This window comes from Notolepis coatsorum, assembly GCF_963971535.1.
Source record: "Notolepis coatsorum genome assembly, chromosome: 10".
Classification (NCBI taxonomy): domain Eukaryota; kingdom Metazoa; phylum Chordata; class Actinopteri; order Aulopiformes; family Paralepididae; genus Notolepis; species Notolepis coatsorum.
In genome coordinates this window covers 86,862,475-86,890,362 of record NC_140174.1, presented here as the reverse complement: position 1 = coordinate 86,890,362, position 27,888 = coordinate 86,862,475, and the positions used below count along the sequence as shown (strand labels likewise).

General features: G+C 42.7%; 1 protein-coding gene across 2 annotated transcripts; it reads right to left on the bottom strand.

Moving 5' to 3' along the window:
- Window positions 1–472: 472 nt before the first annotated feature.
- On the bottom strand, window positions 473–25,019 carry ewsr1b (EWS RNA-binding protein 1b). 2 transcript variants are annotated; one of them, XM_084323767.1, is made up of 16 exons: window positions 24,959–25,019; window positions 23,730–23,766; window positions 23,550–23,601; window positions 22,888–23,026; window positions 15,581–15,779; window positions 15,225–15,478; window positions 13,649–13,829; window positions 9,736–9,773; window positions 9,091–9,120; window positions 8,509–8,624; window positions 8,078–8,207; window positions 7,829–7,942; window positions 6,692–6,845; window positions 3,758–3,879; window positions 2,995–3,241; window positions 473–885 (listed from the first exon to the last, which is right to left on the bottom strand). In XM_084323767.1, exons 1-16 carry the CDS (start codon window positions 24,972–24,974, stop codon window positions 849–851), a joined length of 1,866 nt encoding a protein of 621 aa, XP_084179893.1. In that variant the 5' UTR covers window positions 24,975–25,019; the 3' UTR covers window positions 473–848. The 2 variants fall into 2 exon arrangements, with proteins under 2 accessions (XP_084179893.1, XP_084179894.1); XM_084323768.1 differs by having other exon boundaries at window positions 22,888–23,023.
- Window positions 25,020–27,888: the final 2,869 nt, after the last annotated feature.

Below are 27,888 nucleotides of genomic sequence, written 5' to 3'. Positions count from 1 at the left end.
AGTGCCACCTTGAGGCCATTTCATAAAGCAACAGATGGGACATTAATGACTGCACCATTAGGTCCATAGCTTCAATACAACTAAAAGAAAACCTACCAGACCTGAACCAAAAAGCATCAAGTGTTTTGATTGCCGAGCTGGTGTACAGTGAGTGGAGGAATGTGGTGGCTTCTGCCAAGGCTAACGGCACCACCGAATGGCAAACACTGGACCAGTATCATGCAGACTGGTTCCTCAGACTGGGAAATTAGCCATTTCTGAAGACGCTCCACTACTGCTGTGTGCACTTGTAGATCACTGAACATACAGTGCAGTGAGGCTCCTGCTATGCTAGCTCTGCTACCATAATTAATGTAGTTTATATATTGATTTCCAATTGTTTGAGGAAGTAGACAATAACAGTACTGAAATAAGGAATTAAAGCGATTTATTAATGAGTATCAATAATAAATCATGAATGAGTAGAAATAAGTCCAAATAATGTGTAATCATCAAATGAGTACATTTTTATTTTGATCCTCATTACACAGTTGTCATTGGAAAGTGTAGGCGATTACAATAAAAAAATAAGGAAAGAAAACCTTGTAGTTTACAATACAGTCAAAATGAATTTGTACATAAAAATGAAATAAAATAAAAAAAGAAACGTGCACAAAATTAAACATAACTAAAGGGCAAACAAATCTAAAAAAAGAAAATAACTAAAAATGTTTAATCATGAACTGAATGAAACTGCACCAGGATATTCAAAAGCAGGTCTAACCATTCATAAATATGGAATCATAAATTAAAATTTTCGTTTTAAAAATCAAATTCCACACTAAATGGAAAACTTGTGCTGGCGTCTCTCAGTAGGGTCGGTCTCTGCGTTCCTGGCGGTGATCCCTAGAGAAGAGGCATGTAGCAGAAGGAACAATCAACATACATTTCTTTAACATCAACCAAGATAGATTAGTTCAACAGAGCACATCGTGTTCAATTATAATCAATGTAAAAAATGTGTGTAAGTCATATTCAGCAATGCTGACTCGAGTACAGTGTGGTTGATGAATCCAGTCATTTTAGTCGATAATCCTAACATAGGCAAAGACGGTGAATCAATCAAATCCTTCATTTAACCAGATAAGCATCATTGAGATTAAAATCCTTTTCAAGAGCGATCTGGCCAAGCAAGGCAGCAGAATGTTTCAACATAAAAAAAGATCACAATAAAATACAGATAAAACATTCAACGCAGGGTGATTACCAAACCTAGCCGCATTTCTGGCAGAGGCTCTCTGATTGGCCGACGGCAGTTTCTACACTGGTTAAGCTTAGGCACTCTTCGAAGTTGGTTAAGGTTAGAGTTTGTCTTAAGAGCATGGGGATAGAACGCCAGGTAGTTTGCAGGCTGTTTGACGTGGAAATGGGCAAAGACACAGCTCGTCACGCTATTGGGAGCACATGTCACATGACCAGAAACGTCTGCCAGAAATGCGGCTAGGTTGCGTCTATACTTTCCGAAGCCGCATTTCTGGCAGACGTTCTCTGATTGGCCGACGACAGTTTCTACACAGGTTAAGTTTAGGCACTCTTCGAAGTTGGTTAAGGTTAGAGTTTGTCTTAGAGCGTGATGGCAAGTTCTTTCGACGGTTAAGCTTAGGCACTCTTTCGAAGTTGGTTAAGGTGAGAGTTTGTCTTAGAGCATGGCGATAGAACGCCAGGTAGTTTGCAGGCTGTTCGACGCGGAAATGGGCAAAGACACAGCTCGTCACGCTATTGGGCAAACACGTCAGTCAGTGTCAATCAGAGAACGTCTGTCAGAAATGCGGCTACGGAAAGTATAGACACGGCTAGGTTTGGTAATCACACTTCACAGCAAGCTCCAATTTCAGGCAAGTTATCAAACAGGCAAGTTATCAGACACAGTTGCACTGTCCGAGGGAACTGAATTCGTAGGTTTTTAAAATGGCTTTAAATTTTCCGAGGGTGACCAGTCCTGGTAATTTTAGGTCTTCCTGTATGAAGGATGAAGGAGCAGCATATTTAAAAGCCCTTTTTCCCAATTCAGTTCTCAATAGGCCTGCCACGATAACACATTTTGCTGGGCGATTAATTGCCCCCGAAAATATCGCGATAAGCGATATTATTGCGACCGGTTAGAGAATTTTTTTGAGAAATTTATTTCCCAAAACTTTTATTTTGAAGCCCACCGCTCCGTCTTTTCCGGTTTAAGACTTTTATTTTGAAGCCCACCGACCGGACCGGAAGTATTGTTGTGATTATCCTAGCCGACAACTTGTCTCGTCCGGTTGTGTTTTTTAGTTTTAACGTTAGCTACTAACGTTAGATGCAGCTACTACAGGCAATCAACGATGAGGAGGAAGCGTCAAAGCCGTATATAATAGAATAGCTGTGGTGCGTAGGCACTGCAGCACGACTCGAAAACGACCCGTTATAATAAATTAATTCACGTTTAACTTGTCCCCGTCTCCAGTGCTTTGACTAGCCCCAGCCGTTCATTGTAAACAATGATGCATGTAATTGTATTAACGTTATTCTGTGTTATTCTAACGTTACACTACAAATAACGCTACTTGGTTAAAAGGAGCAACACTATTGAGAAATGTAGTTAAGCTATGTGGCGTTGCCCCACGGAGCTCCCGTGCTGTGCTCTGTAGTAACGCCAGCGGCCAACCCACACGGAGAGAGACTGCAAGGGGCACTGGTTCCGCCTCATTAAAACAAACGCGCAAATAGCAATTAATCGCGCCCGTCAAAATCATTGCATTCATTTTAATTATCGCGGCAATTAATCGATTTATTGCTTATCGCGGCAGGCCTAGTTCTCATATAGGGAACATCCAGTTTGGAGCATCTTGAGAACGAAGGGCATACTTGTATTGCTTAGTGCACAGAAGCACCCTTAGGTACGAATGGGGGGGGGGGGCAAAGGGCCAAGACATACCTGAAATTAATAAATACTTTGAAGCATGACCATAGTTGGGGTCTCACCTCATATCCATCTTGCCTGGGGGTCCCATTCCTCTGCCGCCTCTGCCACCCATGGGCGGTCCTCCTCTATCCATTCCACCGCGCCCTCGGAATCCTCCTCTATCCATTCCACCGCGCCCTCTGAATCCACCGCGGTCACCTCCCCAGCCTCCACGGAATCCACCGGGGCCCCCTGGACCGCCCCGGTCCATACCCCGGCCTCCTCCACGCATGCCACCTCTACCTCTGTCACCACCTCGGTCACCACCTGAAACAATACAACAGCGGATTTTAGCATTCATAACAGAGGAGAATGTAAGGAGTGTAAAATAAGGACTTAAGGAACACGCCAACATTTTGGGAAATTCAAATGAGCTTACAGTCTTCTCCAGAGACACAAGATAGATACCAGTTTCCTCTCTGTGCATTCAATAGAAAGCCATCTGGCTGCATGTTAGCCTAGCTTAGCACAATTAATGGAAGCGGACATGGCCGGTTAGCCTTCGGGAGAGGAGTTAGTTAGACGATGCCTAGGATGAATGGCCATGTCGGCTTCCATTCATTGTGCTAAGCTAGGCTAACGTGCAGCCAGATAGCCTTCTACTGAACGCACTGGTATATATCTTCTTGTCTCTCTGGAGAAGACGATAAGCTAATTTCCCAAAATGTTGGCATGTTCTTTAAGTGCATTTACTTCCTGTGACTAGGGGAAAACATTTTCACTTCAAACATTAAATCAAGCAGTATTATGGGGTTAGAAACATGACAAGTGCCGTGTCCATACCTGAGGGGGGGAATGGAGGGCCGTCATTGCCGCCGCCGCCGCCGCCGCCTGCGCCTTCTGGTTTAGCAGTTTTGCACTGGTTACATTCCATCCTCCAGGCAAAGTTCTGGTTGCCACAGCCCCTGAGAACAGAAAACCATTTGTATACCGCTTAACACTAGAACAGCGGGCCTGGCACACTTCTGTGGAACACGGCCAGCGTGGTCAAACGTCCCCACAGCCCTGGCCTCGTGTGTGTTCTTTTCACGCAGTCTGTATAATATATGTAAGCTGCCTAGGCCTGTCTATTGTATAGTTGACTTTGATTGGCCAAAACTTGCCCATAGTCGACTACGACTACCCCCCCCAAATGAATATTTCTTTGGGGCGGGGGGGTCATTCCATTTGGGCTTTGCTTAATGTCTGAAAAAGTCGACCGAAAGCATGCAATTGGTCCACTGATGGATACATAGATATGTCTAGTGTGTGAAATCCTCATTCAGTGACTCTGTGCCAGTTTTAGGCAGTTAGCCTCACGCCAGCCATTAGCGTTAGCCACGCATCTAGGCCTCTTTGCTTTTGGAAAGAATGATTTATAATATATATAAAAAAATATATATATATATACACCGGTATATCTTTTTTGCATTCGACTAAGGTTGGAAGTCAACTACGGCTCCTTTCAATCGATTAGTCGACTGGTCAAAGTCAGCCCTAACGCTGCCCATATTTCTGTGGTTTTCTGAAAAATAAAATCAGCTTCATGGAGCCGAAAAAGTCTAAGCATCAAACAAATCTTAAAATCCTCACGTCTCCCCTACAAATTGGCCAATATCCGAGATAGTTTATTATCTAACAAATTCCTCATACATAATGAATAAATACAATTTGTGGGCCATTTTGACAGCTGCCCGGTTGAGCAGTGAAAAAAAGATACCTAGTCATTAATTTTGTCTCGATTTGGAGTCTGAAATAAGAGAAAAGCCACACAATTAGTTTCCTCAGTATCTCTGCAGACACCAGTAACTGCATTTTTATTTGTCAGACCATGACACATTTTGAAGAGCTAAATGATGTCTATAAATCATATTCCTGGAATTGACGCCTCAATTAAGGCTTTCTAGCTGTGAAGCATTCTAGTTGTTCAACTGAAGATGGAGACTGATTTACAGCAGTGATGAGCTATCCAGAACTGTACAAGATGGAAGACTGCCATGGGAAGAGCCTCGTTTAGGTGGAGCATTCTACACCGTTTACCAAGCAGTACCTACTGTATGTGTATATATACACATGTTTACACCAGTCATAAAATGCATTTTGAACATGTGAATAAATGAGATATTAAATAGTCGTCGTGTTGCCTGTTACCGCCAGGGAGGTCGTTCTGCTGTAATGCCGAGGTCGACTTTCTTGCAGAATGTGGCTCCATTTTTTTGGGCAACCACATTGCCAGAGCCCAACGCAACTACCGCAATTCAAGAGAAGCAACTACCTCCCATGAAAAGAAGCAACTACCCCCCATTCAAAAGAAGGGGACATCTTGTATCCCCGCCCCTCATGTGAATGAGAGGGAGGTGTGGATCAAAGAACCACCAAACAGATACCATATATTTACACATTCCTGCATCACAGTACCGTTTTATTCACAAATTTGCAAACCGTTTGTTCAAGGGACAAAAGCCACAGAGTGGGCATTCATTTGATTTGACACCATCAGTCGTCCTCTGAGCTCCCCATGAATGAGGGAGGGGAGGTGGTAATTTGACTGAAACCACTATGGTCAAGGGCTAAACATCCACTTTAAAAAATTTAATAAAATAAAAAGTTCTAACATTTTAGGAAGAGTCTAGGGAGGATGATGCATCTTGTTTTTGTTGGAATTCTAGACCAGCCCGGCTGTCTAGTGTTACAAAGACCCAAGGTTTATGCATGTCGACTTAATTATATTGTTTACACTGCCTTTTTATTCCATTTTAATTTTTACTTCTCCACTGTACTATAATTCTGTGACCTGTACCTGTACGTCTTCTACTACCTGGAGGGAAGACTGTCAAGTTTTAATGGATACCAAACAGAGAAGGTAGACTACTTTGAACTGTTGGAACAGTAATCCAGAACTATTTTATTGCACTGCACTATTTTACTAATATTTTTTTTTTGATCCACTTTTTCTCCCATTTTCTATATTTTCTCCCATCCCAATTTCGTATCATCCAATTCAACCCTCCCCTGTCACGAACGCTGTTTCTTGCCTCCCACAAGCCGGCTGCAATGTGGACTAAGGCATACATAGTACAAGTCCCCTCCGGTACTTGAGGTAACAGCAGTCGCATCTTTTCACCTGCGCAGCTCGATCTCTCAGTGGCGAGGAGTAACGCGTGGGAGGCTCACGCTGCCCCCGACACTTCCTGATTCTACTGCGCAGGCGCACCAACCGACCTGTAGGAGTCGCTGTCCACAACGCCCGATCCCCACCCATCAGTTTCCCACCCCCTAATACGGCCAATGTGTATTAGTACGGACGACCAGCTAAACTGAAAGCAAATGTGGAGCGCTGAGCTCGAACAGGCAAACCCAGCGTCTCCAGATTTCTTGGCAGCGCCTTGCCCACTACGCCATGTAGCCGCCCCCCACTATTTTACTAATCTATTTTATCTTACCATTTGTATTATTGTCTATTTAAAACTGAATCGAACCATAAACAAGGTGGCCTGTTGGGATGCTCGATCCTAATGTGAAAAACTGTGTCTGCACTTTACTGTCTTTTTTCTGTTGTGAAGCACTTTGAGCTGCAGTTTCTGTATGAAAGGGGCTATACAAATACATTTTATTATTACATGTACCTCCCTTCCATGCCGCTATGATACCGAATTTCCCCAAGGGGATCAATAAAGGAATATCTCATCTTATGTAGAACATTCATCTATGGCAGCGTCCATACAGAGAAACACTTACGGGTTAGGGCACTCCCAGTCGCCAGCCCTCTGCTGCATGTTGGCCCCTGAGAGCCCACGTCCACCTCCACCATCACTACCATTGCCTCGACCCATGCCGCGTGGACCACCCCTGGGGGGAAAACCTCCACGGTCTCCTCCGCGCCCCATCATACCTGACATGACAAACAAACAGGTTAGATACCACAGAATCACAGCACTTTATTGTTTATCACATGGTGGGCAGCACCGTTGCCTCACAGCAAGAGAGTTTGCATGTTCTCCCCGTGTCTATGAGTTTCCTCCCACACCAAAAGACGTTTCCTGCCAGCACCCTTGACCGAGGTAGTGGCATTACAACGGTTGGGTTGGTCCCTGGGCGCCCAACCCATGTGTGGCTGCCCACTGCTCCTAAATAGTTAGCAGAAAAGAAATGTCCTCAAGAGAATTAATAAAGGTTCAACTATAAACTTATGCGATGGTCAGTTGGGGAGAGGAATATAACACATTTTATATAACTTTTTCCCCCTTTGAAATGTGTGGAACATGTTTGTTCAAGGAAAGACTGGCAGAGGAAGTCCGAAACTATAGCCTTTTGTAAATGGTAAATGGCTGCATTTATATAGCACTTTTATCCAAGGCGCTTTACCATTTGTTCCTCACATTTTACCCATTCACTCACACACCGATGGCAGAGGCAACCATGCAAGGAGCAATTAGGGGTCAAGTATCTTGTTCAAGGACACTTCGACACGCTGCCCGGGAGGAGCGAGATTCGAACCAGGAACCTCCGGATAACCAGACAACTGCTCTACCTACCCCTTTTGTACAATACAAGGCAGCACAGCCACCTAGTGGTTCGGCGGTGTACTGCAACCCATGCATTGAACTGACATGGAAGTATGTCGGTCTAGCTCCCACCCACACGCAAAATATGGGTGAGAGCAGAGGTTGAAGCATATCTCTGCCTTAAACAGTTTCCGTCAGGAAGTTAACCCTGTACTGCTCCAGCGGCGGTGCTCAGTAGAGGACTAGTTGTACAGGGCAACTCCCAGGTGTAAATATGAGCGACTGCATATTATGTAGAAGAGCATTATGGGCTCAGTAAATCTTCCCTGAGGTAAGTAAATAAAAAATAATAAAAGACTCATGACATTACCTCCGCGGCCCATCATGTCCCCCCTCATCGGCATGCCTCCTCTCATCCCAAAGCCCATCATGGGTTTACGGCGTGCCATGGACACCTTCAGCCTCCTGCCCTGGTATTCCTTCCCTACAGTCGGGGAAGAACACAAAACATTCACCAACTGTAGTACTACCGTCTGCATATTACCAAATGTATATGGTAGTGTTGATGGTGTATGGAGTGTGATGGGAGAGCCTGTTGACCGGAGTCAACGCAACCCACCATCGAAATGCTCCACGGCGGCTTTGGCCATGAAGGGTTCTTCGTAAGACAGGGTGGCATCTCCCTTAGGCTTCCCTGAATCCTTGTCTGTGTAGATGTTGATGGCAGGCTGACCCAACCTGCGGTTAATCTGAAGAAACAAAATGAGGAAATTCAACAACACTGCGTCAAAAGGCGCAAAGTCTACGTCTCTAAATATCTCCAGCCTTTTTTTTTTTTTTGCCGTTTTATCGCTTTATTGCTACTGGGCAGTCCAGTAGAGAGAGACAGAGGAGGAATGGGAGACAGAGTGGGGGGAATACATTCGGCAAATAACGACGGGTTCGGGAGTCGAACCCGGGTCGGCCGTGTCGCGGCTGAGCGCGCTATGTGGTTCGCCACTGGGGCGCCCTCCAGCCTATTTCTAAACATTGAATGGCAGATTTCCTTACCCTGATGGGTCCAGGGTGTTTAAAGAACTCAGCCATCTCCTCAAGGGTGGCCTTCTCGGTGAGGCCGGTGATGTAGATGGTGCTGTTCTCAGAGTCATCCTGCTCTTCGGGACGTCCTGGAAACAATTTACATAAGAAAAATGTTAATTCAGTATTTCCACCATTTCCCAACATTGCTAGACATGAAAATTGTACAATATAAAAGGTTGAAAACCAGTTGGCCACAAAAAAGGTGAACAGGGTATCTGCAGGCTTCAACAAATTAAATGTAAGACTAAGACCACTTGGAGCAAAAATGTATACCAATTTCACAACCATACTAGCAGAAAAGTGGCTACTGCACTTGTGCACCAATTTAAATGATCACACATGCCATACAAGCTCTCGCCAGATGCACCAAGCTCCAGATAGCGGCCAAAAAACCCGACTTGAATACAAAAACATTTAATATATTATTTAATCTCACATTGAGAATTGAATACACCGCTGCAGTGCAGATACCCTGGTGAAATACACAACGCAAAAAAATTGGTTAACAAATGGTCCTTCAGTTATGATATAAATGCCCCGTTGTCCGCTTACCCATTTCCCGCTCCGCTCCGTTCATGGGGCCTGTAGTGGCGTCAGATGAGGGGGGGGGGGAGAAAGAAAAGACAAGTCAGTGTGTGTAGCTGGAGGCCACAGCGCTCCTCCTGAGGGATATCAGACACAACCAGACACAGGGCCTTATTGGAAAGTTGAAAATGGTGCCTTTTATGGTAAACCATAATTCCCTCTCAAGTGGAATATTGATAAGTGTTTTAAATAAAATACCTGACCCTTTTTGCAAATAGCTGTGTGCCATGTGAGATGTCTCTTAAGACCACAGATATAAATCTTCAAAATACCAGGAACTCACTCAGTGAGATAAAAGGCAATAAAAATCGACACAACTTGTTGCCAGCAGTAATGTGTCAAAAATACTCATAAAACCATAGGCGGTGGCTGATAAAACCCAAAAGGTAAATATGTACCCCAATAGGAGGAAGTCTCCAACATCCAAAAAGAGGCCCCCTACATTTTCAACCATTTCAATAACCAGCAAAATATTGGGTGTTCAAAGGCAATGAATGTTTGCATGTATACCCAAATGTAAAATAGTGCATCAGTACTGTGGAGCTTACATGCTCTCAAAAGAAAACTTTAAGGTCTGGAGTGGACTAGCCAGTGTAATACTCGTTAACTTACCACCAGGCTTACTGAAGCCCCCTCTGTCTCCAGCGGTGCTACGGGGGAATAAATGGAGATATGAAGGCGATTTCCCTTTTACAGCCACTTCCACGCCTCGAGCCATGTGGCTTGTTTGAAGGTGCGATCAACATAGTTCTAACTATCCTAAGAGGAGTCAAGAACTCCACCCAGAAAATGACAAATATGCAATCCAATTGAGAGGAGAAACGACATTAACAGAATATGTGTCATTTCTTTGCTTAGCTAACTACAACGTTCAGTCACATTTCAACAGTGAAACTATTGACCATTACCAGTGAGAAAAACCCAAACATTGGTATAAAAAGAAAATATTTCAGATGCACTGATTCCATACATAGATACTACGGCATGGCTACAAGTAAACATTACCAACTGTGTAGTAACATCCAAGATAATAAGTTCTAACAGTATTTACATTACATTCAGAAGATCAGAATAAAAAGATTTAAAAAATGCAATGCATCTGAAATTTCACAAGATATTCAGGTGATCATATTCACCTTTGTAAATGTAAAAAAAAACACAACTGTAATGTTACATTGTTTTGTACATTTAAAATATTAAAAAATTCCATTAAAAATAAAAGTAAATTGTATTTGACCATGTTACAGTGTTTACCGGGTTTAAATGAATGAAAAAAAATAAATGAAAGAAAAAAAACAACAAAAAGTTGGTCAAAATAATTTTCCCGTCATGCTTAGAAACCACCATCCTCAGTTCTTGGCATAAAGGCAGACCCCGAATCTTTGTTAAATCGCCTCTCCTGCTGCTGGCTCTGTATTGAGTACAGGTACTTTTTAGAGAATAGATGGTTTTAAATGGCTCTCACTGTTACCTGTACGGTATAAATATGACAAAGCATGTTAAAAAAGTGCTCAAACCAAAGTGATTAAACATTTGTAATCCAAACCACAAGACAAAACAGCGAACATTACATCACAATTACATTTCTACTATGACCCAAAATATATTCCTCATAAATTAAGTTAATTATGTATGATTTATGTATATTTGACTATGAGGGTCAATATCTTTACCAGTGTTTCTATAAAACTGCAAAGCAGCTGGAGTCATGCTCTAGGATAATTATGCATCACCTAAAATCCATCATCCTATTGGCATCACCTGTTGAGGTCCCAGACTGAAACATCAAGAGGCGAAGTGTGTGTGTGCGTGTGTGTGTGTAAGAGTGATGTTCCCTGTACCAGAAAACAAACCTTAAATTAGGTAGATGACGTCAACTGTTGGACCAGGAACCAACAGTTTTAATGAGCTACTTCAAACGGATAATAGTCTGTTTTTTTTTAATAAAAAACCCCCTCTACGATATGGCGTTGTGATTCAAATTGACATCTAGCCACTAGAAGTATTTCAAACAAAGGTTTGGCAGGGCCAGTTCATGCTCCAATACAATTCAACAGGGTCAACACAACCATAGCGAGTAGTACCATCCTTTTTTTCTCCAACTCTTTTTAATTTTTGTGTTTGTTTTTTAAGATTTGAGTGCCCTAAACTAAGTTTTCTTCATATAGTTAACATTAGTTTTGGTTGATCTGGAGGATTAGCAAGGTTATAGTAGTTTACATTGAAGATACCTATTTAAGCTGTGCTCAAAGCTAACAAGAACTAACATAACTGTACAGCAAAGGCTGAGTTTGTCAAATTGCAAAATTTCAGGTGCAATATGTACATCATTGTTGTGAACGTCTCACTTTCCAAAAAGTGGTTTGGGCTGAAAGCCACGTCAACACTTGTGCTGGAGTTCAATGCCCCCTGTGTCAACATTTCCAACAAAATTCACAGGTAAAATACCAGATAATAGGGAAATAAATAACCATGGTCTTAAAACAAATCCTTTAAAGAGGACATATTATGGAAAATGGGGTTTTGCTTAGTCTTCTTATGGATTTGGGGACAAATGACATGTACTCCTTGCGGTTACAGTTCTTCAGATTGATGACTAAACAAGCATGTCAGAATTGCTTCCCCTCAATGGCATCAATTAGCTGTGCACTTTGAAGCCAGTTTGTAAAAATTCTCTTTTAACTCTTGGGTGTGGGAAGGTGTGTGCTGCACCCACAGAAAATGCTGTCTTGAATACACGGAAAGAGGTGTTTGAAAATAAATAAAATTAAGATTCAGACTAGGTTCACTCATTCCAGATTTAAGGTCATAAAATTGGTGAAAGGACAACATGTCCCCTTTAACAGTCGAATGGAAGTGTGTGGGGGGATCCTTTAGGGAATACCAATTAATTTAATAAGTGACATGCTATTACATGACATGCCTACCAATATGGTGCAATGCCACAGCTCATTGACCATGGATGTCAATGAATGATAATCACCTGTTATTTGATAACCTGCAGTTAGATATCTACAATGGAATACTACGAATTAATGTACATTAAAAACTCGAACACTAGAGACCACAGAACCAAGACTAACCTGTGATGTCATCAAGACAGCACCGGAAGACACTCCACTGACAATAGATGGCACACTTCATAGACTTCCACCCCAGAATGAGCTTTACTGAAGCACAAAGCATACTCAGAAGAAAACCTGGGTGCTCTCAGTCACCTCTATCATCTGGAGCTGCGTGTCATCACACATGAACAGCAGGGGGAACTCTCTGGCTATAAGCACAGCAGAGTATGTTCATGAATACAAATGTGCCTAGCTGTGGACATATGAAAAGCAAGAGTATTAAATATTTAGTGTTATTATCCTTCAAATTTAATCTTAAATTAACCACTTCCAGGGTGACACTTTCAAACATTAACCATGGATTATTGAGATACCCTTGTTAAAAATATATTAAGTACAGCAACCGCCATAGCTGAAATGGACCACCTAACTGCCGCCTTCTTTAATCATTCTGAATTGAGGTATTTCATCAGGCAAGTCAATTAAAAACCAATTTATATTTACAATGACGGCGAGCAAATACAACCATAACTCAAATCGCCAAAGCAGGCACCAGTCAATTTGATACCGGTTGGCTTACAGGTGGAGAATTCGCCCAGATGGAAATGTACCGTTTGTTTGCTCCACATGTGACCCAAATGTATATGAACCGACCACAAGCATGATCCAACTTGGATGAGACAAGTATTTCCACATGCATGCCTCTTAAAATCCCTTAAAGTACCCGATAGTGTATTAAACAAAGCGTAACTGAAATACTAGTATGGCTCTTAGGAAATCCATGATTATGAAAAATCTGAGCATTAAATACTCAAACCTACGGTTAGATGGATCTTCTAATTGCATCAACACTGATGCAACGATGAAATAAACATGCTAAAAAAAACGGTGAACGTCACCCCACAGTAGTGAGAGTAAAGCAGCATAATAAATCGTAATGTTTGTTATCCCCCCCCCCAAGAGGCGTTGGAATTTAGACAGCGCCGGAGAAACCGAGATCACCTAACCAGACCAATCGGGACATGACCTATGTTTACAAAATAACTCCCTAAAAACATGAGCTATCCAACGCATCGTCAATAATGGACGATATCCAATGTCAAAGTAATGTGCCACTGATTTCAAACAGGAATACCCTCCAAAACTGTTGATTTGCACTGGTCTTTGTTCACAACTTTAACTCCCAACAGAACAGACTTCCTTCTTACCTTCGGCCATTTGAGAGACAGGGCTGAGAAATGAACTACTTGTGAATATTCTTATTTAGTGTCCATTATAATGGCACTTTCATCTATTCTTAAACATACGAGTATAAATAGACTATTTTCAATTAGCTGATGAATCTTTATGAATGTTTCCAACAAACAAAGGGGATGTTGCCTCAGCCCTGTTCTACCTGGCCACTGCACCTGGGGTGAAGAAGAAATAAGGAAGGTTAAGTGGGGAGGAGAGGAACTTACCCCATGCCACGCCCCATGCCGCCACGACCCATGCCGCCACGCCCCCGATGCATCATCCCTCCTCTGTCAAAGCCTTCCCTGCCACCAGATCCTCCTCTACTCCCCCCTGCCCCCGGGTACCTGGCAGGCTCTGAAGCGGAGTAACCAGCACCTCCACTCTGGCCCTCCGGTCTGTAATTACCTAAAGAGGAAGACCACAGGACTGGTAAAAATCTTTTCAATTTACAATGATGTCGAGAAATACAAAAAGAGAAAACAATATAGAAACAGAAAGTCAATCAATTAAACAATTTATTATTTAAACTCTAGATACTAATGAATTGAGTTTGAAAGTGCATTGCAAAACATTTCATGTTTCTGGGGCACAAAAGCTAAAAGTAGATTTTCCTAATTCAGTGCAAACTCTAGGAACCTTAACACTTGCTATATGTCGGACTCGTTAGTTCATGCCGACCGGTGAGTGCCAGCGACTACAAATAGCGTTTTTTTGTCATTAAAAAAAATAACGATTTGAATTCATATTTCATCAATCTAGTCTCACGTTAGTGCTGCAAACTCTGAGCGCCATTGGGAAAATACCACCCCCTATCGTCTCTCCCTGTTGTACTGCACCCCATTGGATTAGACTGAATGAAACGCATGGGGGCGGGAAATCCAGTTTCCTCATTTTACTTCTCCGGCAAGCCATCCGAGAGGATCCAAGTCATTGCAGAGCCGCAAAACAGCGTGGAATACATATTTCCAGTACCCAGCGCTGAATCAATAAACACGATCGATATTTGGAATGGCTATCAGGAATTGGAATCATCTTTTTGGAGAACATCTGATCCAAGGTAAGGAATCTATTGTACCAGTCTTAGGATAATCAGACCTTTTTTCACAGAGATATTAGCGTGTGCCATATGTGTGTGTGTTGATCAGGAAATGAGAGAAAAGATTTTTCAGCCCGCTTATATAGCATGCATAATTAAGTACACATATACTATCGATAATCTAGCGGTTATTTGAAAACGATTCATAAATAGGCCGAAAAATGCAATTTTTTTGTGTATTGCAGAATATTCCAGTAAAGGGCGTTTATCACAGAATCTTTATATTTTCCTGAAACTTTCAAGAAAACTAGTTTTTCAAAATGGTATAAAACGGAAATGAACCGATTAAAAAACAATCAGTTTCGACAATGTTGACTGCAAACAAGTCATTGATAAGCGGATAATTTAAGACATAGTTTATGCGTTCACAAATGAGAGCGCTATCATTGAAGTGGGTGGTGGCATTCAACGGGGGTAAGGCGCACTGCATGGCTGGTAAACAAAGTGTTAAGTGTAAGCCACCAGAGTGAGTATGATAAGGTCCAGAGCTCCAATCCAGCAATGAGGTGATGTAGGGTCAAATATATGGTCAAAATATACCCTCACCAGTGGTCATAGAACATTCTTTGAACTTTCCGGTGACCAACTGTAGCTGGCATAGCAACACATTGAGCTTGCTGAGCTCTCAATCAGCTTTAGAATAAGATTACATTGAGAGAAATATAGGACCGGCATATCATACATGGGAGACTAAAGCGACTTACTGTATTGGCTGGACTGGTTGTAGCTTGGAGGCCCAGCCTGTTGGCCATACTGGCTGGCTGCAGGCTGCCCATAGGCACCCGAGGCCGGAGGAGGGTAGGCAGTGGCGGGAGCCGCCTGTTGCTGCTGGTAGCCGCTCTGCTGCTGACCATAGGCTGCCTGTGGGGCCTGGTATGCAGCCGGCTGCTGGCCATATGCCGCTGGCTGGGAATAGCTGCTTTGGTTGTAACTGGTTGCTTGGCCGGTGGCACTGTAACTGAAGAGCAGCGGGGCAAAAAATAAATAAACAAAAAGGATCACTGTGTAACAAACGTTAATTAAAGTGATCCTCTGCCTCATCACAGTGAATGATACAAACCTCTGGGGCGCAGCAGAGACGGGCTGCTGGCTGTAACCAGGGTAGGCAGACTGGGCGGTGTAGCCTGGCTGGGAGCCGTAAGCGGCTTGGGCGGCAGCTGGGGCAGCGGCAGCAGGAGTGCTCTCATAGCCAGCGGTACCGTAGCCCTGGGCAGGCTGGGAGTAGCCCTGAGCAGTGGCCTGAGCAGCAGGATAGCCAGCTGTGGAAAGGCAACAGACATAGAAAAGAGGTAAAAAGGAGGTAAAGATGGTAATTATGTTTGGATTCTAACAAAGACATATTGACTGGATTATTATTATTTTTGAATCCAGTGAGTTGACCCAAGGATACTTTGTTTCCATTTTGTGCAGATTGAAATTTTAAATTTTAAAGCTGCATGACTGTAACAAAAAACAAGTAGGGGAAGATGTCTGATCCAATACAATGAGCCACTTCAGACGCTTAAGTAGGGTTGCCGCAGTGATGTGAAATTTTCTATGACTACACCGGTGACACCATTTTACAAAACGACAACTCAATATCTTACACTTACTTTGATCTTTAAATGCTGCTACATTGACCCACTGTGTCTGTGTTTTTAATTAATTAAATTCAATGACGAGTATCGATTTATTGGACAGACAGAGTTGACAGTGTTCTAGTTTAAAAATAAACCAATGGACAGTAATACCTCCAGTCAATTTTCTATCCGCTCATTGGCAGATCAATGAAGCTGCAGCATCGGAGCAGAAGAAATAACGCTGCGTGCCGTAAGCTTATCAATACCAAGTATAGTGATTAGGGGTGCACCGATGTATCGGTCGGGTATCGGCCGATAAGTGCCTTGTTGACTGCAATCGGCTTATCGGCCGATAAGCTCGAATGTGCCGATGGCAGTAGCCGATAAATAGCCATCAATTTGTGTCGCGTCAAAAGGCAAAAAAATGTCACGTCGCGGCCCACACACACACAAGCTACTGCATCAAAGTTACTACTTGTGATTAACAAATGCATTCGTTTTGTGGCATTAACGTTATATAGTTAGTGTTACACGTTCAATAACATCAGCATATTATTTACCCGAACGTAGCAAGCATTACTCGTTCATACTAGCTCAGTTCCTTCCGTTGCTCATAGAGCCCCGAGTTTTACCCATTCTGCAATCTGTTAATAAAGTTTTCAATCAGACACATGTATAGAAAGGCTTTGTTTTATTATAACATTCGTTGCAGTAAAATCATTATGCCTCGTTTAGTCATCCTGCGGAGCTAAAAGCTAAACGTCGGCCGCGCCGCCGCGGGGATCTAACGGTGTTGTTGTTGTAGACGAGCTCAGCTCGAGTCAAAATCAATGGCGGACAAAAGCGGAAGTAAAAAATTTATACGCGCTTGCCGATTGGTGGCAACAGCAGAGGCGGGTGCAAGCGGTGTGACGTAATTGGCAGAATCGACTAATTTCATTGGTTGAGAGCTCTGGTTGAGACAATAGTATCCAGCTGCAGCCCGGTAGACCATACTGGGAGAACTAGTATCTAGCTGCAGCCGGGCAGACCATACTGGGAGAGAGAAGAAGAGAAAGAGAGAGAAGAAGGAAAGAAGAAAAAAAAAAAAAAAAATTGCCACAAATATCGGTATCGGCCGATTGTGTTAGTTGAACAATCGGTATCGGTGGCACATTTTCATATCAGTGCATCCCTAATAATGATTAGGTTATGCCAAGACGAAGAGGACGTTCGGCAGATGGACTGAAGATGAAAGTTGTTGCGTGTTAGAAAGTTCAGTCAGGCTAGCCATGTCAGCTAAAGGCAGGGACAGCTAACTAGCGTCAGCTACGTTATCGAGTGCTAACGTGTGGCAGATAAACTAGGAACAGACTCCCAAGTTCATCCCAACGGGGGGGACAATATGGACTGGTGAACTTTATCATCTCCACGGTTGTCTCCTTCCTCTTGGACATTTGGTGAGTTTTTAATGCAATCTATTCTGTTCCCACCGTAGATCTCCCTCTCGCTGTCTGTCTCTTGCTCTCTCTCGGTGTGTTGCATCATGCAAGGGTCTGTGCTCGTGCAGTTTGTGACGTGTGTACTAAGCTTATAGAGTTCGATTCAAATAAGGCAAAACTGCAAATCTGCATGTCGTGCTTGAAAAATGTACCTGGCTTTAAGCTCGTTTATCAGGTTCCAGGGGTGTTTTATGCATTTTCCCTGTTACTGCCAGGTGTACGACTGTACAGGTGCATTGCCACTAAGCCTCGGTCAGCGCTATTATTTAAGAATACGTTGACTGTATCATATGCCCAGCCTCGGGCAGCGTTATTATTTAAGAATACGTTGACTGTATGCCCAGCGCTATTATTTAAGAATACGTTGACTGTATCATATGCCCAGCCTCGGGCAGCGCTATTATTTAAGGATTCTTAATAGGACTAGTTGTTAAAGATCCCTAAATATTCAGCACAACAATTGAATGAGGTTGGAGTGGGGTGGAATTTGGCAATAATCACGTGGTGCCACCAGTACGACACATCTTCAGTTGTGTTCCCCCACCTCATTGGGTGTTTCGGCCATTTATCACAATACACCCTCTGCCGAGGTTGGCCCACCACAGGCTGATGAGGCCTGGGTGTGTGTCGCACGGTGGCACCACGTGTTCATAATATGTTGACCGTATGCCCAGCCTCTGGCAGTGCTATTATTTAAGAATACATTGACTGTATGCAAAAAATAATAACGTAGTAATAAAATAAAAAAATTTACCTTTAAGGGGGGGCTTGCATTTAAATCTCGCACAGGGCCTCGCATTTCTCCCAGACGGCACTGAGTGTACATACAGTAGATTTCCTTCTGTTCTTCATGCACGCCTGGTGATACTAAATCCAAATTGAACTCTGCCATTGGAAAGAGTAGATTTGGCCCAATCCATAGCTGTGTAAGTTGGCTATAATAAGGTCATTTATAGGCCTCATATTCTATAAAAATATTTCAAATTGCATGGGTCCGGATGGCAGAATTCAGTACTGTATCTACAAAACCTTCTGTTTAATCATCTTCCCTTTATTCATTACATTAGATTTGTGTACACGTGATCTCAAGAAGGTACTAAACGAGCTCAGTGGCCGTTTTTTATGGCTGGTAATTTTTAGCACGGTGTTATTCACTGTAAATTGATAATTCATATTCTCCTTTGTTTCATAAATTTAAGCAAGCCTAGTAATAGACGCAATATTTCTGACACTGGGAATACATTCACTGAGGTCCATAGATGTCCCTAGATACCAAGAGCATGCAAATTTACTAAATGGGGGTTATTTCTATTAAGAAAAAGCATCAGTGGGGGCTGTGGGCAAGTAATGTGGGCAGATTTGCTGATGCATCTGACTGGAACACATTACAAAACACCCTTAACCTGTTAATCTGTAGACTTTTTTCAGAAATTTCGCCTAAACGTACATGCCTAAGTAAATGAAAGATTGCTCCACTTCTACAAGGTCAATTTGCATGTTCTTGGTATCTAGGAACATCTAGGGACCTGGGGGTATGTATTCCCAGTGTCAGAAATATTGTGTCGGTTACTAGGCTTGAGTAAATTGTAATGAAGAAAAGGAGAATATAAAATGATTTATTTTTGCATCTTTGACAGTGAATAACACCATGTTAAATCTGCGGGGTAAGCAGATGAGCTCACTGAGCTCATTCACCACCTTATTGTCGAGATCATGTGTACAAAAAATCTAAGCAAATTAATAAAGGGAAGATGATTAAACAGAAGGATTTGTAGATCCTGAGATTGTGATAGGGTTATGGTCTTAACTCTTGGCAAAAAAATTAACCTCTTAACACTTTCACTGCCCAAGCTTAATAGACCCATCTCAAACCCTGCCCTCTTTTCTTGATCCTCCAATCACAACTGTCGCTTAGTTTGTCCGAGGTAAGCGACAGTTGTGATTGGAGGATCAAGAAAGGCCCAGCACCACTTCAATGTTAACGTTAATATCGCCTAATCTATGTTTTAAATTATGGCTATGTGTCCAATCTGCCCGTCGCTTATCAAAGACTCATTTTCCAGTCAACATTGTCGTAGCAGATTGTTCTTTTATCGCTTCATTTCCGTTTTCTAGCATTTTGAAAAGCACTGGTCTTCATGGAAAAATGAAGACATTCCATGATAATCGCCCTTTACTGGAATATTCTAGAAGTAGAACGTTGTAATTTTTCGGCCTATTTATGAATCGCCCTCAAATAAACGCTAGATTATCGATAGTACATGTGCACGCACGCAGAAAATCGATTCTCCTATTTCCTGACCAGGGTTTCCGTTAGAATTTTTTTTTGCAGGTCTGAGTGTCCGGTAGATTTCAATCTACCGGACAAATGGGATAAATTCCGGTCAGAGTTTATTGAGCTTAAAAACAATTGATATGCCTATATAAAGAATGACATCATCAAGGCATTTATAATATTTTAACTTAAAACTAGGCTACTTTTGCGTATATACAGTCATTAATATATTCCAAATAAAATAAGTCCCTCGAGACTTCGTGCTGCTGCCGACTTGAGGTGTCGGTGGGCAGTCTGCCCGACCTTAATAAACAGCAGTCTGTTATAATCACATTTTTATGAGCTAACGAATTCCGTTATATTGGACATTTATATTAATTATATCAAGCGAAGAACTGAACATTATCGTGGGTTTGCGTGATTTATATCTCCACCTCCCAACGACTTGGTGCTGGTCATAATGTCCGGTGAAAATAATTCCCTCTAAACACAATTTGATTATTTGAATTGTATTAAAATAGGCTAAAATTAAATAGCCTATGCGATGAACGAAAACAATCATTTGTTTCATCGTTGCTTCACCAAGCAGCCGGTCTAATAATGACATTCTGTTGTCAGCGCGAGCTGGCTGCTGATATATTTACGTGAAGCATGGAGCAGCAGTGTTTTTAGGTCCGGTCTGGAAACCGCTCAGCAGCGCCCCCACCCAACAGCTGAATTGCCAATGGCTGAATTGGAGTACTGCACCCTGCCGGCCGGCAGATGGATGCTTCTCGCAAATATATCAGCAGCCAGCTCGCGCTGACAAGACAATGTCATTATTAGACCGGCTGCTTAATGATTGTTTGTTTCGTTCATCGCATAGGCTATTTAATTTTAGCCTATTTTAATACAATTCAAATAATCTAATTGTGTTTAGAGGGAATTATTTTCACCGGACATTATGACCGGAGAGATTAAATATGTCGGACTTCAACAGATTTTGCCGGTCAAAAACCGGTAATTACCGGCTAACGGAAACGCTGTTCCTGACCGCTCGCACAGTGAAACAGCCATATCACACAAAAGCTTATATCTCCGTGAAAACGAGTCTGATTATCCTAAGACTGGTAACAGATTCCTTACATGAGATCAGATGGTATCCAAATGGATTGTTCCAATTCCTGATCGCCATTCGAAAAAATCGATCATTTTATTGATTCACCGTGTATACTGTAAAAACATAATCCCAGCTGCTCTGAGGCTCACTAGTGGAGCTGATCGACCCCGGCTGCGTGAGTGAGAAGTAAAATGTGGAGTGATGTTTTTTTTCCATTCATTTTCATTGAGTTCAATCCAAAAGGGTGAATTACCATCTGGGAGACGATAGGGGGCGCTTTTTCACATCTGAGCGCTTGGAGTGGCTGAATTTCCAACGGTAGACTCGGTTGATGAAATATGATTTCAGATCGCTAATTAAAAAAAAAAAAAAAAAAAACGAGAATTCTCGCGAGTGGGCATTCAACCCACGCGCGGGGGGTAAACACGAGAACTCTGGTTGGGCAATCAAAGTGTTAACAGGACGCGCCACTTTGCTGACCTCTAGTGGCTCAGGTGTGCATTTCTTTTGATACAATATATAGATAGAATTAAAGCCCTATTTGTTGCCTGTCAATTGCCCTTTCAGGTGACAAAATCCGTTCAGCGGTTCTCGAGTTACATGCCGATATGCGAGGCGTGCACCAAAGTACACATTACCACCCCCGACCTCCGGGGGCTCTAGCTCCGACAATGATTTGGCGATCTCAAAAAAATTGACAGGGTTGTAGCCAATGAGGGTGGATTTCCAATGATACCCCATGATATGATAATTGGGGATCTAATACAGTCTCTATTGATCGATTTATGATAAAGAAAAGCAGGGTCCCCCTATAGGGGGACTTTAAGGCTTAACAGGTCACTGCTTTTAAACAAAATCTGCAACAGACCAACTGTTGCACCTGCTGACTCTCCTCCCCCTAAGCCCTCACCTACCTCCCTCTGGTTCTCACTCTTCCTTTCTTTTTTTCCCTCCATCCCTTATTTATTGTTGTCCTTTTATTCTATTGCTACTGTCATTTGTATTTTATTTACGTGTATGCATGTACATAACCTTGTTTTTGTTAGAGCCTCCCACAAAAGGCCTTTGCTTTTTGGACAGGTTACTTTTGTATATAAGAATGTTCTTAATTGCTTGCCTGGATAAATAAATATGTACTCTGTGGATGCCTGAACGCCAAGTAACACCACCATCACAGACTAAAGTAATCCTCAATAGAAGAGGGAAATAGTCATCCAGTTCAACACTGCCTAACATCACAAGAGAAACTTCCCTTCAAGACATTATCCATCTCTCTCTAAAACACCTGTCATGTTGGCCGCGGCAGAAAAATAAAGATAATATTAAATCAAAGAAAATAACATAAAATGAAGATGACTGGCCATCAGCATGCACGGACATGAATAGGACTACTGGACAGTAAAAAGAAGTGACCAAATCAAGTGCTGGTGCCACCAATTGAGTGGGCACACCAGCGGAAAAGGTAACTTTTGAGCCCCAACATTCCCCCAAGCCATTCAAGACTCATGAAATGGATGGAGTTGCATGCATTAAAATGCATGTTTCAAACCTGATTTATCAGCCGCTGAACCATGAGAGCAAAAGAAAAGAAAAAAAATTACATTTCAGATAAGCTAGATGAACTAGATGCAGCTGGGAAATTATCATTTAAGGTGCCATATAAAAGTTGCAATTAAAAAAAGGCAATTATATTATCAAGTTAAATAATTACAATACATAGCCTACAATTGACATATCCGAAGTGCTGCCCTCTTTTCTTGACCCTATCACAAGTGTTGCTTTCTTTGGGCAAGCTAAGAGAAGGGGCGGAGCTAGGGATAGGTAAATTAGGGTGGTATATGGTCAAAACTCTGGCACTGTACATTCAGTGCAAAAAAGAGAAAAAAACACAATGCAGGAGAGATAGGTTTGGTGTCTATACAATATTGAAGGGGGAAATCTCCAACAACTGACCTGCTGCTGGTTGGCCATAAGCGGCCCCATACTGCTGCTGCTGTGCATATGCTCCAGCCGCCGGTGCTGCCTGAGTGTAGCCACTCTCTGCCGCAACAGGTTGGGCATAAGCCCCATAACTCTGCTGGCTATAACCCTGCTGAGACAAATAGCATCACAGTACATTAGGTGTTGACTGGCAAGCATAGGTTCATACGGCAACAACCAATGCAAGTACAGAATAGCCTACTTTTTTTTTAAGTTAATTACTTTACAGTAGCTCAAACTTGTACTGTAAATAAAAGAAAATATGTAATTGCATGAACTGAATTCAAAGCCATCAAGGGTAGAATAAATTGTTTTTACAGAATGAAAAAATATATATATATACATAATGTAAACACTCCTTCACTTGGGAGAGCAATGCAGTTTTACAAGTCCCAGCCAGAAGGTTGGGTTGTATCTGGTAGCAGCTCTGCAGTTACTATGGCAACACGCTGTCCCCCCCTAGTGACTACAGACCAGTCAGAAAGGGTCTACTGGTGTGCCACCTAAGTGTACATTGTTTAATAGTGCATTCATCCACGTGTGCAAAAAGGGACAATTCCAGCTCAGACTGACCGTAATATATCATGAAAAATCTAGCACAACAGGTTTCAAATAACCATATTTCATCCACTCACCTGTGCAGATTGTGCATAGCCTTGTGCAGGCTGTGCAGCATAAGAGCCATACCTGTAAAAGCACACAAGACAGTTTGCTATAGCCGTGTATGGAGGCAATCATCCCATTTAGTAGAAATATTTCCGCACATTAATCATGTTTATCAAATACACTATATAACATTAGATAGCCATTCTTACCCTTGTTGGGCACTGGTCTGATTGTAGGCGCTATAATCTGTAGGGGGGGAGGGAGGGAATTGTGCATTAATTAAATTAGGTCACAGGTGGGATCATCTGAGAAACTCTGAAGCTCTTCCTGGAAGTGGATACCAACCATCTACATAGAAGAGTATAAGATTAGTTAGGGCAACTTTGATTCGAAAATAACATCTGATCATGGGATGCAATGGTTGGCCCGCCCTTTACCAGAATAATAAAGTTACTCACGTTTGAGTAAAAACGGTTCACACACACAATGGGATTTTTTCGGGCTCACCAGACCTTCAAAATAAACTATGCATTCCTGTTGTTCAGTTCGCGTTAAGACCACGCGTCTAGCTGGTTAGCGACGCTTAGCCCCCGTTTGGCGCTGGAACTTCTACTCGCGTCACTGCTGGCCTCTTCTTTTTTTCTCCACCCGGCCTTCACCTTCGGGGGTCGTCCGGTCCGGTGTTTAAAGAGTATATTCGTGGTCGATTACCTAGCCTAGCTATAAAATTACGAATATGTTTTATTGTAACGGACTAATAATTATGTTTTTGGTGTAATACGGGTCTAGTTCATACAATATCACCGTCATTATGTTATTTCCTGGTGGTGAGGTTGAATCGGCCCGCCGCTACCCTTGAGCTTATTAACGAGTTTGAAATTATTTAATATCGTGTGAAATGAACTAAACTTGCAGAAACAACAAAAAGCTAAAATCGTCATTTAATATCAAGGTAATCGACCTGCGAATATAACTTAACGACCGTCGAAGAGAAGGCCGGTGAACCAACAGCCGAGCAGTACAAACAAACCTAATTACATCGCGACCGACAAAGCGTCGGCGAATAGATTAACGCCACGTTGTGTTCATAATTAACTATCTCTAAACGTTCTTACTAGATGTATGAACACAAATGCCATATATAACGTTGGCTAACTAGCCAACTTAGCTTAACATTCGTCGCTAAAAGGAAAGCAATGGCGTGAAAATCCATCGCGGACTGACGGGCCGGGCCTCGTCTTGCTAACGTTAGAGCTAATGCTGGCTAACGGCAGGCTAACGCTTACCTAGCTTAAATGCACCTTGAAAAAGACAAAAGTAGCAGTATAGGGGTTTTACGGCGACGCTCTATCTAACTTCAAAAAAATACATCTCCTAATAACCAGTACATATATAATTAGGTAAACGTCGAATAAATGTTGAAATTCACACAACTCACCCGGAGCAGTCGCCATCTTCCAACGTGTGTGAGTCTCGTCGTCGAATGAATCGACTCTCGAGCTCCTGCTGGGCGTGGCTTCTTCTTCGTCTTCTTCTTTTTTGGAGTTAATGGCGGGTCGCAACCACAGAAAGGCGTATACCGCCACCTACTGTACAACCCAGCAACTGGAGCGGATTGATTGGTTATTAACAGATTGCAGAATGGGTACAATACAGTACAGCTCAATACACACAATTGTTAAGGGGATGCAGACCAGAGAAAGACTTTCGTCTTGTTTACATCAGGGTCCCCCATTTTCAATTCATAATATGACATACATGACATCAGGGGCGGTTCTAGCATCATTAGGGGGGCTCAGCCCCTAGAGCAGTAGCACAATTTCACTAAATGCCATGGTCAGGCAAGGGATCCCCCCCTTGGTGGATTTTTTTTGTCAAATCAGTTTGGCAATAGTCAATTTTGGTGAGTTGTTTCTATATAATTCACTTATGACATTAGGTAACATTAATGAACAACTACAGTATGTAAGTAGTAAACCTATTATTATTATTATTTTTATTCCAGTCGATCATAATGATCATGATCATATTACGGAGCGCTCACTGCATTCGAGAGAGAGGGAGAGAAGGAGGGAGAGAGAGAGAGATAGAGAGGGAGAGAGAGACACATCTTCGTATATCATGACATTACACACACTTCTGCAGTCCCTCCTGCCGTCCCTCTCTCTCTCTCTCTCTCTCTCTCTCTCTCTCTCTCTCTCTCTCTCTCTCCCTCCCTCTCCTCGCTAGTTCTCTGCCTGTCAAACCCCGTTTGAGGAAGTGTCGGGTTACACTATGCCTACGTCCCCGACACACATGCAGTCAAGTTTGTGTATGTGTGTGTCCCCATTCCCAACGAGGGAGAGATGGCGCACACACATTACACACACTTCTGCAGTCCCTCCCGCCGTCCCTCTCTCTCTCTCTCTCTCTCTCTCTCTCTCTCTCTCTCTCTCTCTCTCTCTCTCTCTCCTCTAGCTCGTTCTCCACCTGTGAAAACCTGTTTGAGGAAGTGTCAGGTTACACTGCACTACAACCATAGAGGGGGGTGTTACTGCAGATCAATGCTATGTCGACGTCAGAGAAACCGTCAAATCAGAACAGTTTAGTTGAGTGAGGGGAGATCTCGGGGACCTCGAGACTAGACTGATGAGTCAATATGGTAATTAGAGACACAGACCCATTGATACTAACCTGTATTACTATAAAACCATGCTAAACACAGAAAAAAGGCATTTATAATGCATGTCCCTTTTAAATCAACTTTCCAGCCCCTGTCAACTGTCAAATGATGTCAACTGTCAACCTGAATTAACATTCAGTATTCATCTGATATTAACATTCAGTATTCAATATTGTCTGATTCAATATTAACATTCAGTATTCAAGTAGAACAGCTAGTTAGCCGTTGTGGACACACTCACCTTTCCACAGCAAAACAGTAGGCAAGGCACCTTGGTTGAGAAATGCAGGTTTCAGTCTGTGTTGTAGGATAGACAGTCTATCTATCCTGTCTGCGTGTAGCTTTATGCCAAGCAAGCAGTGCAAAAATGTCCCGTAGTGGCATGCAGTAATGCGCCTTTCATTTTCCGCCGCCCAGCGCCCAGGTCGCGCGGAAATAGGCTGTCTATTGCCATTCTCTTTGACAAACTCTAACCTTAACCAGCTCCTTAACAACGCCTAAACTTAACCGTTCTAACCTTAACCAACTCCGAAACCATGCCTAACCTTAACCATAGAAATTATATTGCCATTCTCTTTGACAAACTCTAACCTTAACCAGCTCCTTAACAGCGCCTAAACTTAACCGTTCTAACCTTAACCAACTCCGAAACAATGCCTAACCTTAACCTTAACCTTAACCATGCCTAACCTTAACCGGCGAAATAACCTTAACCGGCGAAATAATACACGTTAAAAAAAAATCACGTTAAAAAATATTTTCGATGGGATTCAAACTCGCCAGCAAACAAGCCATAGGATCCACAGCCATGTGTCCTTGCCAATTGAGCTATTGGTAGATACTGAATAAGGGGCGGTGACTTCTATATATTGAGCTCCGCTCAAGGCGGGATCTCATGCGCATGCGCGGGCACCTCGCGCGAGCACGCCGGCGCACGCACGCACCTGAGCGAGCACGCCGCCGCCGGTGCACGCACGGTAGCATTTGTCTGAAAAGAAGGGCGCTTTACCGCACTAGCGTGCGGTGACGAATGCGGAAGCATTTTTGCACTGCTTGCTTGGCATTAACGTACAGGCATCCTGCGTCAAGATGCACAATGAGATCTTCTTCTTCTTCTTCTTCTTCTTCTTCTTCTTTAAAATTTCCGGCAGTGTAGACGCATCGTGGCGTATTACTGCCCTCCGCAATTCTTTTGATGGTCTCTTCTTCTTCTTCTTCTTCTTCTTCTTCTTCTTCTTCTTCTTCTTCTTCTTCTTCTTCTTCTTCTTCTTCTTCTTCTTCTTCTTCTTCTTCTTCTTCTTCTTCTTCTTCTTCTTCTTCTTCTTCTTTCTTATACTACACTAGTGGTGTGCCATATTTAGGCCTCTTCAACACACACTTTCTCCTTCTTCTCTGCTCCTCTTGCCTGTCCAATACTAATAAATACACTAACGCTATATCCTCTGGTACAACTCTGAAGCATGCAGAAATGTCAGCACTGCCTCTGTGATCAGCTGGTGGTTCTCATTATCCATGCCAAAGAATGATTTAAGAGAGAAGGAAGAGACTCCCAACTCTACCAGACTTTTATAAAAGATTTCCCTCTCTTTCCTATACCTTTCACATTTTAGGAAGACATGCCCGACAGTTTCAGTCTCTCCACATTCACACCCCCCATCTGGATGTTTGCCCACAATGCACAAGGTACTGTTCAACCCACAGTGTCC